The sequence below is a fragment of the Ursus maritimus genome, unplaced genomic scaffold (assembly GCF_017311325.1).
Source record: "Ursus maritimus isolate PB19 unplaced genomic scaffold, ASM1731132v1 scaffold_24, whole genome shotgun sequence".
Lineage (NCBI taxonomy): Eukaryota > Metazoa > Chordata > Mammalia > Carnivora > Ursidae > Ursus > Ursus maritimus.
The window spans coordinates 6,014,407-6,028,011 of record NW_024424897.1 but is presented as its reverse complement, the minus strand read 5'-3'; the positions used below and the strand labels follow the sequence as shown (position 1 = coordinate 6,028,011).

The window sequence follows — 13,605 nt, the reverse complement described above, 5'->3', positions numbered from 1 at the left end:
TTTTGAGGAGTTGCTAGGGAGTGCCAGCTCCAAGTGTTGAGAATCAGCCTTTTGGAAAGCTTAACTCCCCCGAACTAATGAGAAGTGAAGGTCACCATCCTTTGGTTCTTTCCTACTGCTCTTTCCCTAATGTTGGGCTTGGGAAACAATTTCTATCTGGAGGGGGAGGAGCGCTAATGTAAATATTACCTATACTGGAGGCTTGAGCCTTACCTGGTGAGTGGAGGATGAACTCTTAAAGCAGTCCAAGTTGGAAAGACACAAAGCCTCTAAATCCATTCCCGGCGTTTAAGTGAGAAGGTTCTAGGTCATGGTTGGCACTTCTCCACTGGTAAATGTGTGTCAATATTTTTTATATTGTTATTGTGTCAGTGTTTCCTTGAGAGTGTCTTTCTTTACCTAAAAGCTAGGTTCCTTTAAAAATATTGTTTGAACCCTGATTTCCAAGCCTGGATTTGTTTCTAGTAGCACAGGTGAACCTAAAGGGTAGGCCAAAGCTGTAGCAGGAATGTTTTTCTTCCGGAACTGACCCGCCAGCCAGAATATGTGGTTTGGTGATCAGGGGTTTGTGTAATAATAAGGTTTGCCTGTGGCTGCTGAGACAGTAGTAAACAGTATTGGTCACGTGGCATGGCAAGTAGGGTAAGAGCCACATTTAGACCCCGGCAGGATGCCTGCCTCAAGCTGGGCCCGTCTTACACTGATTGCTTTGGGTTTCCTTAGCCCCAGAGACCCAAGTGGGAGGGGAGTCGGGGGTGCCCAAGGGAAGGAGACCCTGTTAGGGCTTACAGCAGCCAGAAATCTCAGTGTAATTATATGAACCCAGTTTTCTTAATTTCGGGATCCTTTTGAGAAAGAGATTCGTGATAGCAATATCACTTAGTAGTGAGGTGAACAGAAAACTATTGGGAGATACTTGGAAAAGATATATACTGGAGAAAAAATCAAAGGTGTGTTTGAAAAAGCATCTATATCCTTAAAGGGGAGAATATTGCTTAGTAACGTAAGCCAGAGCTAACTGCAAAACCAGAATCAGAAGTTAGTGATTTTTTTGTTATTGTGGTAAAATACGCATAACATAAAACCGACCATTTTAACCAGTTCAGTGGCATGAAGTACATAACATTGTGCAACCTTCCCCCCTTCCATCTCCAGAACTTTTTCATCTGCCCAGACTGGGACTCTGCCCCATTAGCGCTACATCCTCATTTCCCCTCCTGTCCCCAGTCCCTGGCAACCACCGTTCTACTTGCTGTCTGTATGAACTTGCTTAGTCCAGGAACCTCAAGTAACAGGAATCATACAACATTTGTCCTTAGTGTAAGGTCATTAAGGTTTATCCGTGTCATAGCATGTAGCAGAATATTCTTCCTTTTTTAAGGCTGAGTAATATTCCTTTGTATGGTCGACCACACTTTATTTGTCCATTCATCTGCTGGTGGGCACTTGGGTTGCTGCCAAGCTTTTGGCTACTGTGACTAATGCGGCTGTGAACGTGAGTGTACAAAGAGTTGTTGGAGTCCCTGTTTTCACTTCATTTGGGCACGTATCCAGAAGTGAGAGGTTGCTAACTTTCTAAAGATATATTTGATACATTCACATGGTTTGAAAATCAAAAGGTACAAAAATACATACAGTCAACTTTCTCCCCTCCCACTCTTGTCCCCAGCCACTCAGTTCCAACTTAATTTTTTCTTTCGTGAGTTGTTCTTTTGGTATTGAAGAAATCTAAACCAAAGTCACCAAGGTTTTCTCCTATATTTTCTTACAGTTTTACATTAGGTGTAGGACCCATTTTTAGTTAATTTTTGTACAGAGTGAGAGCTTTATTTCCAAGTTCTTTTTTTTTTTTAATCCGAATGTTCAATTTTTCCAGTGCAGTCTGTTGAAAAGACTACCTTCTCTCCACCGAGCTCCCTTTGCAGCCTTCTCAAAAATCAATTGACCATATATATCTGGATCTATTTTTGGATTTCCTGTTACCAGGTCAATACCGCATTGCCTTAATGACGTGGCTTTATAAACCTTGAAGTCGGGTGGCGAAGGCCTTCCAAACTTTGTTCTCTTGGGGGAGTCTAATGTGAATGTCGCTTGTTACAAGTGGGGCTGAGCATCTTTTCATGTGTAGAAGCTGCTGGATTTCTTGATCTCCTTGTCTCTCAGGGTCAGAAGACGTCACAAAAGGTTATCTCGTATTTGCTACCTGATGTATTTATTATCTCCATAATTTCCCAGCCTCTGCTTGGATCCCTGTAGTACTGGGGAGCTCATTGCCACTCAGGGCAGCCTCTCCTATTTCCTCTATACAGCTCTAATTACGTAAAAGGTATCGCTCATGTTGAGTCCTGGTCTGCCCCCCGGAGTAAGTCATTGATAAAAATATTGATTAGGATGCTACCAAGGATAGAACCCTGAGGCTTGGGCGCCTGGGTGGCACAGCGATTAAGCGTCTGCCTTCAGCTCAGGGCGTGATCCCGGCATTATGGGATCGAGCCCCACATCAGGCTCTTCAGCTATGAGCCTGCTTCTTCGTCTCCCGCTCCCCCTGCTTGTGTTCCCTCTCTCGCTGGCTGTCTCTATCTCTGTCAAATAAATAAATAAAAATCTAAAAAAAAAAAAAAAAAAGAACCCTGAGGCTTGTTATTAAAAACCTCCCTCCAGCTGAACATCAATCCGTCAGTCCGTTTGGGCACAGCAACTCATATGAATACCAGCCCATCCCATTGCGTTTTCGGTGGAAAGCACAGCTAGTGACGGTTGTGTTGGAAGGAATTACAAGGACAGCCAACTCCTCAGCTCTCCCTCAACCCAAACCTTGGGCACCCCCTGAGCTCTTTCTGATGCTGGTTCTGGTCTTGGCAGCAGGAAGCATCCATCCCTTTGTTTTCATGGCTACTATGCTGCCCTTGTCTAGAGACTCGTCATGGCAAACCAAGATTACTATAATTTTCTTCTACTTCTTCTGCCTGTAATTTCTTTCCCTTCCCCCTCTGATCCATTCTCTACCCTCTTAAAATACTGGGACCCACTCAGGAAACTTAGTGACTCCCTGGGGTCACTTTGTTTTGGCCTTCATACACCTGTGCATTTTGGCCCCCTATTCCCTGCTTGAGGTTTTCCTTCATTTCTTCTCTCTCCCTCAGGCCTTCTGCTCTGATTGAACAGATCAGATCACCATCTTTCTTTTTTTTTTTTTTTTCTTTTTTTAGCAGGTTTCACGCCCAACGTGGAGCCCAATGGGGGCTTGAACTCACGACCCTGAGGTCAAGACCTGAGCTGAGATCAAGAGTCGGACGCTTAACCAAGCGAGCCACGTAGGCGCCTCAGAAAACCATCTTTCAAAAAGGCTCCATGCTTTTCTTCGTTGGTGCCTTTGTTGAGACTTCTCTAGTTCTTGCTTGGGTTGTCCTCCCTCTTCTCTCTCTGAAGCTTTCCTAAGTGTACTGCTTGGGCCTTGTGGTGGCTATTGCTGCTTCTTTCTAAGATTTTATTTGTTTAGGGACACCTGGGTGGCTCAAATGGTTAAGCATCTGCCTTTGGCTCAGGTCATGATCTCTGGGTCCTGGGATTGAGCTTCCAGCTCAGTGGGGAGTCTGCTTCCCTCTCTATTTCTCCCCCCTGCTCACACTCTCTCTTTCTCTCTGTCTCTCTCAAATGAATAAATAAAATCTTCTTTAAAAATTTATTTATTTATTTATTTATTTATTTATTTATTTAGCGCGAGCTGGGGGAGGGGCAGAAGAAGAGAGAAATTGCAAGCAGACTCCATGCTGAGAGTGGAGCCTGAAGCATGGCTCCATCCCACCACCCTGAGATCGTGACCTGAGCGGAAATCAAGAGTCAGCTGCTCAACCAACTGCACCACCCAGGTTCCCTGGGCCTTGGTTTCTTCTAGGAAGGGATTCCTGGCCGCCCCCCACCCCCGTTTGTAATTCTCATTTAGTATTTCAGTGCCAACTTGAACACTAGTTATATTTTCTCCAAATATTGAAAACCTGGCTGTATTATAAATCCCTGTTGTGAAGGGACCATGTCTTAATACTTTTGTGAAAACAGGACCTTTCCTTACCCTCAGTGAATACATACAGTTATTACACACAGTAGGCACTGGATAAATGTCTGTTTCCTTCATCAACCCTTCTCTTTTCTATCCACCAAACCTTACATGTGCTAGGCGTTTTAGAGGTTGGTAGAGCTGACTTATTTGGATCTTGGATCCCACCTTACTTTTTAGAAATCAGCTCTACCTACTGAGGCATTATTTCCACGTGATAAAATGCACCTACTTAAGTCTATAGTTCAGAGAGTTTTGACAAATGTATACACCCTTGTAACCACCACCCATAGTCAAGATACTGCACAAAAGACCCCTGTGCCCTTTGCAGTCTTTTCCTCCCTGTGACGCCAGGGAGCCCCTCATCTGCTTGTTGTCACTGTAGATTAATTTTGCCTGTTGTAAGTTTCATGGAAATGGGATCATATGCTATGTGCACTTTTGTGCTCCTTTCACCCAGCAAATGTTTCTGAGATTCCACCACATTGTTCCGTTGGGTGCATCAGTACCTCGTTCTGTTTGCTTGCGGGGCAGAATTCCACTGTATGGATATACCACAGTTCGTTCACGTGTGAATGGACATCTGGATTGTTTCCAGCTTTGGGCTATTTTGAATAAAGATGCTAGGAACGCTATACCGTTCTTCCTGAGGAAGTATGTTTTCATGACTGGGACGTCTAGCGAGTGGATCCTCGACTTTATCAGACACTGCCAAAATGCCTTCTAGAGCAGGTGTACCACGTGAAGTTCCCACCAGCAATTTAGGGGTGCGTATCCTCACCCACACTAAGTATCGTCGGTCTTTTTCATTGTAGTCATTCTAATGGGTGTGTATGGCTGTTGGGGGTACTGGGTGGCTCAGTAAGTTAAGCATCCAACTCTTGGTTTTGGCTCAGGTCATGGTCTCAGGGTTATGGGATGAATACATTAATATAAATGTTAGCATTTAATTTTTAAACATTAAATGTTAATATTAATATTGAGTCTTCCAACCCATGAACATGACCTATCCATTTATTTAGGTGTTGAATTTCTCTCAACAGCTTACAGGCCTTACCTATATGTTTTTAAAAGTCATTCCCGGGGCACCTGGGTGGCTCAGTCGTTAAGTGTCAGCCTTTGGCTCGGTGTGATCCCAGGGTCCTGGGATCGAGTCCTGCATCAGGCTCCCTGCTGTGCTGGGAGCCTGCTTCTTCCTCTCCCTCTCCCCCTGCTTGTGTTCCCTCTCTCGCTGGCTGTCTCTCTGTCAAATAAATAAATAAAATCTTTAAAAAAAAATTAAAAGAAAATAAAAGTTATTCCTAAGTATTTGCTATATTTCACTATAGCATATAGGAATTAAATCTATATTTGTATTTTGTATTTTAACCTTGTATCTTGTAACCTTGCATACTTATTTATTCTACCCCTTAGAATTTTTCCTACTTGATCTAGTGTTCTGCAAATCAAGACAGTTTTACATATTTCTTTGCAATCTTTATGCCTTTCTTTTCTTTTTTCTTCTTCTCACTTTTGTGGTTGTTGTTGTTGTTAAGTAAGCTCTAGGCCCAGTGTGGGCTTGAACTCATGACCCCAAGATCAAGAGTCACATATTCTACCTACTGAACCAGCCAGGCACCCCTCTTCTCCTTACTTTTGAGTCTTTATTCTTCACCTAGGTGGCTCTTTGTTCATATTTCTTGTTTCCTGGTAATAGTAATGGCAAGTGTTTATTAAGGTTTACTGTATGCTAAATACCGTACTAGACCCTCTGCATGTAATATTTCTTGTCATTCTTGTTGCTTCTTTGTGAAATAGGCATCATTCTGTGAACGAGGACACTGAGGCTCAGAGAGACAAGTAATTTGCCAAGGTCACTTGGCATTTGATACCTGTTGGAGCCAGGATTTGACCAGGGGTATTTGGCTTTGAAGCCCATGCTTTCTTTCACAACGGACCAGGGGTAGAACTGGCCCTTTAAGGATCTAGCTGCTGGTTTCAGATCAGACAGTCGAGGACCGCTCTTTCCCAGAATCCCACGTATGGAGTGATGGGAAAACAGAGACTCTTAGAAAAATGTCCTGCTCCTGGCTGCCCTCTCTGAACACTGTGGTTCCAGCTGGCCGCAGAGTTATTTCACTCCTGTTGTGTTGGCAGAAGGAGCCAAGCACAATCCCCATCTGGCTTCTGGTGCCTTGCCCTGTGTGGCGACTACCTCATCCAGCCTCTGCTGGGATGGGGTGCACGGGGACCTTGAGCTGCACTCGTAAACAGGGCCTGGGCTGCGTGAGTCAGGGCGGCCTTGGGGAGATGTGGATTCGTCCTCTCAGGATCCCATTTCAGTTGGCTGCCAAAGACGAAATGTCACTGCGTTGCGAGGCTGCTTCCAGCGCCACCGTCTGTGTCTGACCCTCCGGGGCTGGCTCACGCAGCTCCGAAAGCCTTGGCTGCACAGGGCAGGGGTAGGGAGAGACGGGGAAGCGCAGGCCCATGAGGGCAGCGCTCGTGCCGCCTTGCGGGGCATCACGTGGGCTTTTGGAGTGGGGTTGGTGGCTGCAGAGCCCAGGCCTCCTGGCTGGGGTCTCTGGACACAGCTTTTTCATTGTTTCTAGACAGCTCTTTTATGGATCAGTTCTCCTGGGCTTCTGATCAGCTTCACTTCACGAGGCTTTGCTACAGGCCCCAGAAAGAACTGCCCTAGTCAGCAGGCTAGTGCCTTCTCCACGAGTCGTCACCGGGCACCAAACCAGATTACTCAGTGGCACTCTACCCAAACACTCCCTGGTCTGAAATTAGTAAAGTGTGTTGGTTGCCAGGATGGATGGGTGAGGGTCCGGGGTTGTGTGGGGAGGTAGAGCTAGTCTTCCTTTTCCAGATTGCTGTCAGATTGGCTCACCTCTCCTGGTAGCTATCTGCCCAGGGGCCTGCTGAGCACTGCCCTGTCAGCAAAGCATGCGGGAGGCCCAGCTCTATGGCGTGTGGGCATGTGGGGGGTGGGCATGTATCTGGGTGTGCGTGTGTGGGCACATGTGTGTGGGTTCCAGTTTACCTTAATGCTAACCTTTAGTTATTTTTAAAATTAATTAAATAATTGTTTTCCTAATCTTTACTCTTTTTTTTTCAAGTTTTTATTTATTTAAGTAATTTCTACACCCAGAGTGGGCTCGAACTTAACACTGAGCCAGCTGGGCACTCCTCATCTTTATTTTATTTCTTTTAGTATTTTTTTTTTTAAAGCTCAAGTGGGAACTTGAAAGGCTGGGGTTCTTTTTATTTATTGATTGATTAATTTGAGAGAGAGAGAGAGTGCACACAGGCAGGGGAGAGGGGCAGAAGGAGAGGGAGAAGCAGACTCCTGGGTGAGCAGGGAGCCTGACACAGGGCTCGATCCCAGGACCTCAGGATCATGACCTGAGCTGAAGGCAGATGCTTAACTGACTAAGCCACTCAGGTGTCCCCTAATCTTTATTTTTTAAAAAAGCTGGGAAAGAAACCAAGGGTTTTCCTGCTTGCTGCAAGTCAGTGAGTAAGGGTACACACGGAGCAAAACACCATTTGCCTCTGAAATGAGGGTTTGAAGGAGGGAAGCTTCAGCCCTCCAGTGCGCCCCGGGAAGCCCTCTCCCTCCCAGCCTCAGCATGGAATCTGCCCAAGGCTGAGCGCCTAGGGAAGCTGGGCTGCTGGGACAGGGCCAACCGGGCTGTGGTGCCCGGGGCTCCAGTCTTTTCCACGTGCCACTCTACTGTGTAGACAACACCGTCATGTTTCTCTACAACCTGGACTTATGGGGTCTCTCCCTTCTTTCTCTCCAGATGCTGCGACTGTGACAGAGTCACTGGGCCTTGTCCATGCTGGGGAGGAGCCTTCCCTTTGGGGGTGACCACATTCATCGGGGCATGCCTGCAGTACTCTGGGCCCATGGATCTGAAGGAGAAGCACACGGTAGGCCACATTCGCTGCCCTGCTCGGTATTGTCTGTGTGTCTCTGTTGGACTCTGTCTACTTGTGTTGGCCTGGGAGGTCCTCTTTTGGGGGCTTTAAACCAAAAGTGAGAGAGGGGGTGTGGCTCTGAGAATGGGGGTACAGGATGGCAATCCCCCCTGAGAGGGTGCTGTTGCTGGGCTGGGAAGCTCTCAGGGAGCTGGGAGCACAGGACAAAGGGTGGGGACCGGTGAGCACAGCAGCATGGGAGCGGATTCCTGATTTGGGTTGGCTCCAAGCCAGTCTTCCACTTCTTGCCCAGGGGTGTGTAATTTCGTTTGTTTGCTCTTTGCTAGGGCTCTGCCCCAACCTGCTGAGCCATGTTGAGTACACCTGGACACCCTCTCTGTGGTTAGGGAAGAGCTCCCCAGTCAGACTCCAAACACAGCTGCATGACCAGCTGGAGGTGCGGAGCCAGGAGGCCCAGGCACCCGCAAGGTCGGCCCCCTCCTCCCAGCCTGCAGGTACACTGCCCTCGCCTGGCAGTGGATTTGCTGGCAATCAGAGTGTCCTCCTCCCATGACGAAGACTGCCCCAGAGGAGGTCCTTCCGTCTCTTGCCTGGACTTCTGCCACAGCTTCCTACAGGTCCCTCTGTCTCTGATCTCCTTCCTCCACTTGCTGTCAGAGAAAGGTATCCAAAATGCAGAGCTGACCTTTTGTCACCTCTGCTTAAAAGTCACCAGTGGCTTCGCGCCACCTGCTGAAACGTTGAGGGTGCCGGGCGAAGCTCGCCGTCATCCCGCTGCTGCCCGTTAGCCCCGCGTCCCTAGCCTTCCCCACCTTGGCCTTTAGCACCAGGCATTCTGAACGCTTCAGAGTTTGGGCACATTGTCCACGTGTAGGCTCCTATTTTTTTTTCCTGACAAACTCCTCCTATTCTTTCTTGAAGACCCATCACCTTCTCCTGATAAGCCCTCCTCCCCCCTCCAGATGGCCGTCCTTCCAGCATTCATAGTATCTCCACCACCTTGCCTGTCACTCTGTATTGAAATAATCTGTCTGTCGCACCTCATCCCTGGGTCCCTGGCTCCTAGCATACAGCCTGGCATGCAGCAAGGGCTCAGTAAATATTTATCAGTTTGGACTTATGGACAGTGATCTTCCTGCCAAAGAGATCTTGGAAGGTGTGGAGAGGGAGCTGTGGGTCCACGCGCTGGGTCCCTGGGGGTGCCTGGCTGCCTGCTAACTCGTTCAGCACCAGGCTCCCCGTGCCTCTGGCCCAGCTGTGGAGTGGGCTTGGAGGCCTGAGCCTGAAGCAGGTGCCCCGGCTGCTCTGCAGGTGTCCAGCCTACGAGTGATTGGCACAGAGGGAAGCAGCTACATTGACCTCTCCCCTAGCCTGGGTCTCAAGGCTGCCGTGTCCAATTGCAAGAGCTGTTCACTTGCAGGGGGTACCCCCTAGGAGCTTTGCTATTGTGTGATGTGGTGGCCTGCCTGGTGAGGCTGAATGTCTCAAAAACAGGGCAGTATTGTCCTCTGGTTCCAGCCTGTTGCTGAAACATCACTTCCTCACGAGTTAGAAACGAAGTCCTGTGAGCCAGTGGGCCAGCTTCTCTCTCAAGCCTAAGGAAGAATGCTTGAGAGCCTGGGATGGATAGCTCTGAGGGACCATTTTCCCTCCAGGATTTTTCTTTATCCTCTTTGTCTTTCTGGAGGAATGAGTCCTGAACTAGAAATATCATCCGCCGTATTCATGGAATACTTCCTGGGGGTTGCTGGAGCTCTGCACCCTGGGGAGGCCGCCCCCAGCTTGGAGAGGCTTATGGTCCAGCTGAGGAAGTAACAGTACAAGCAACTAAGAAATAGAACCGGACAGGGTTTTCTGGAAGTGGCTTGTGAGTTGTACACATGGGCTTCTAAAGATTACCCCGGTGGCCTCCACAGCCGGGGCTTCTTGGAGGCATGGGAATGAAGAGCGCTGGATGGCGGAAGTTGATTGAAAGGGGCCTGTCATCCCCTGGCTGTAGCCCAGGATCAGCTTGGCTGTTGCTGGTTGCTTTTCTGCTCCTTCCTTTCGTGACCTACCAGTCCTCTGTGTCCTCTCCTCTGTCCCTGGTCCCCTGTGGTAGACGTGATGTAGCAGCGAGCGTCTGGGCTTCTGTTTCTCGGATGCAGCGCTCCCCTTTTCGCGTGCGGAAGTGGGCAGTGTAGGACGGGGGCAGAACGGGAGTCCTGCAGAGCCCCCGCATTAGATCCTATGAGCTGTTCTTTCCAGGGTCTGTTGTGCAGGAGGGACAGTTTGCTTAGTTGTCGTGCCAGGGCCTTGGTGGAAAGCTAAGGGGAAGTGTGTCCTGGGAGCAGGGGCCAGGGGTCCACGAGTCTCTCCTTGGCGGTTTGCAAAGTCTGCCTCCCACTGCAAGCTGACCCCACCTCTCCGTGGTCTGCACCTCAGGGAGACCTCCTGCCCCTTAACCTCTGGACTGCCTGACCCCTCCTTTCCTGCTCACATTCAGATCTGGATTTGGCAGAGTTGGGGGGGGGGGAGGCGGCAGGGATCTGTGCTAGAGAAGCGGGAGAGGAGAGGCTGGCTTGAACTCAGCAGAGGCTCTCCCTTCACCTTCCCACAGCTGGCTATGGTGGCGATGGTGTTGTTGGTGTTGTCTGGGAAACAGGGCCCTGGAGAAAAGTGTTTAGGCTCCAGGCTGCACTCTCTAGTTCTTGGATCTGTTGGGCTGCTTCCTCTCCCTTGGGGTTTTGCAGCCCCTTCCTAAGGGGCTGGACGTAAGCTGAGAAGTTTCCAGTCTCCTTCCAGGGCCGCCTGTGTGTCACATTTGGAGTCCCGGAGTGATGTGCAGGCCCTGCTTACTGAGCCACAGGTCACTGGGTGGGAGTTGAGGCCCCGTGTCTGCAGGGTCTCCTGTCCCAGAAGCTCTTTGGCAGGTGTGTCTCAATGCAACTGCGTATTTATCAGCTGCTGGCTGAGCTCTGCTGTTGGGGGTCCCCCCCTCCCAGCAACCTGGTGGGTAGGTGTTTGGTCTTAGGTATTGGAATCCTCAGAAGCCCTTCCTGTCTGTGGGCTCTTCCCCCTTCGGCTGGAGTCTTCCACTGGATTCTTCCGAGGGCTTCTGCCCCCCCCTCCCCCGCCTCCTAGAAGTCACTGCTCCAGGCTTCTCAATTGCCAGTCCTTCCCCCTCCACGCTGGATGTGCTGCTATTAATAACGGGCAAGCCCCCCCCCCTTCCTGCAGCTACAAGTGTGGGAAGAGCTGTTGCTGGCGTGGCTCCATGCTGGGAGTCTCTGAGTGATTTGGGGGAGCTCTCATGGATGGCGGGCGCCTACCTTGCCCAGTGACTTGGGGCCGAGGAGGGGTGGTCTGGAGAGAGAGTCCAGGTAGCCCTGGGTGCCACGGTTGCCCTTGGGCTCCCGCAGCCATTTCCATCCCGCACAGCCTCCCCCCTCCTCCCCCCCACCCCACCGCGTGTGCACACCCGGTTGGCTGCAGGCACCCCTCCGCTCACCCCTCGGTGGCCTCTGATGAATGGGCCAAGCTCCTGGGCATCTGGCAGAGCATCTACAAACTTTCTCCTCCCAAGCCGGCTCCTCCCTCCTCTTGCCTGCCTCTCCCTCCCTCCCACAGCGCTGGTGCTGCACTGCTCCTCCTCCCTCCCTCAGTCTGCAGCGTGACTGGAAATAGGCTGAATTAATCAGCAGACTGAAGCTCCGCTCCGCACGGATCCTCTGCGGCAGGCTCCGGCTCCGGCTCCCACGCTCCCCGGCCCACTCCCCTCTTTTTCTCTCTTCTCTCTCTCTCTCTTTTCCTGCCTCTTCTCCTCTCGCCTTGAGGGTGCTGTTGGAAGTTCTGTAGTTGACCCCTTGTGGCTCGGGCTCTACCCCATGCTCTTTAAGCAGACAGAGCTATGGATGCCCCATCAGGGCAAATGCATCAAAGTGAGTATGCTAACTTGGTTTTATTTCTGTTACGAACGCCTCGTTCTCTGCTTTGTGGGCAAGGCTTTGGCTTAGCAGTTGCCACGGTCTTGAAGATGGGCGCTGAACCGGAGGCAGCTCGGATTATGAGGTGGCTAGGACCGAAGAAGGAGGCTGAGAATGGGAGCCACGATGCCCATGTGTCTAGTGCGCTGCCAGCTAGGCTCCCAAGTCACCCAGAGCAGGACTGGAGCCGCGTGTCCCAGTGGGGCATCCTGTCGAGTTACGCTGGGACCCGGGTCTCCATGCACAAGTGATGGGAAGCCCTGGGTCTGGATGTCAGCCCTCCTTGGGGCTAGTCAGGGGGCTCTTTTTCGCTGGACCACATGGGTCATTGAGATGGAAGCAGCCAGGGCCCGCTGATGTCTTCCTCAGTCTGGGTGGGTGCGAGAGGAAGAGGATGGGTGGAAGTGCCAAAGTCAGCATGAGCCCAGAAGAGGAAGAAGCTTGAGGCTTTCTTTGATTTGCCTGGCTGAAGACAGATTTGTGTCTGGCCAAGCTCGGAAGACATTTCTCATGGCTCCTACAAAAGACCCAGCTTCAGTGACTTAGGCATTATGTTGGAGTCCAGCTTTGGGTCCCCTCCCCACCTGCACTGGCCCAGAAAGCTGTGATGGTGGGGACCTGGTTCAAGGGCCAGCCAGTTCTTTTATTTTATTTTATTTTATTTTTATTTTTTTTTTGCTTGAGAGAAAGCGAGCGAGTGAATGACAGTGCACAGAGGGAGAGGGAGCACAGAGGCAGAGGGAGCACAGAGGCAGAGGGAGAAGCAGACTCAGTGCTGAGCAGAGAGCCCGACGCGGGCTCATGACCTGAGCCGAAGGCAGACGCTTCGCCGACTGAGCCACCCAGGCGCCCCGGGGCCAGCCAGTTCTAATTAGCTCTCTGCTGTTGTCAAGGCTGAGGGTCACGGTCTAAATTCATAACCTATCTACCTGAACCTATGGGACCTGGATTCTGCTCCCAAAATAGGTGGAGTGGAGGAAAGCAGCTGCCGTGGGGACAGAGCCTGTGAGGAGTCCTGAAAGGACCAGGGCTGGGGGCCGGGGGCTTTTGGCTCTGGGCCACCTGGGAAACCTGGCCAAGGGGGTGCAAGAGAGTTCAGGGGTGTTGGCTGTGGAACGGCTCATTAGACTGACCCAGATGCTGAGCGGCAGGCCCCATAGAGCGGGTTCTGTTCAGTAGCGGATTCGACAGATTCGACAGTTCTGATTCGACAGATAGAGTTCTTTCCCCACCCTTCGGCTCATCTAAATGCCCATGCCCTCCCAGTGTCCCCCTTTAAAAAAAAAAAGATTTAATTAATAATTTATTTAAGAAAGAGAGACAGAGAAAGAGAGCAGGGGGCAGGGGTGGTGAGAAGCAGAGGGAGAGGGACAAGCAGACTCCACGCTGAGCACGGAGCCCATTGCAGGGCTCGATCCCACGACCCTGAGATCATGACCTGAGCCAAAATCAAGATTGGACACTTAACTGACTGAGCCACCCAGGCACCCCTCCTGCCCCCAGTGTCCCCCTTTGATGATGGAACGGGGAGGAGAAGCCCAGCTCGTGATGGGCATTTGTGGCCAGCATCTCCTGAGCCTGGGCTTCCTGGAGCGTCCGGTTACTTTGTTAGGTCCGGTTGAGCCTGAGCATTTAAGACAGTGGGATGGGGTTGCT

The 13,605-nt window shown here is 50.6% G+C and overlaps 1 protein-coding gene across 1 annotated transcript in view; it reads left to right on the top strand.

Moving 5' to 3' along the window:
- The window catches only part of TMEM94 (transmembrane protein 94), a 33,935-nt gene that overhangs the window by 2,775 nt on the left and 17,555 nt on the right, over positions 1 to 13,605 (top strand). Inside the window, exon 2 of the mRNA XM_040640234.1 lies at positions 7,846 to 7,975. Within this exon, the coding sequence (XP_040496168.1) occupies positions 7,952 to 7,975 (24 nt within the window). The 5' untranslated portion in view covers positions 7,846 to 7,951. The remainder of the gene's footprint in view (positions 1 to 7,845; positions 7,976 to 13,605) is intronic.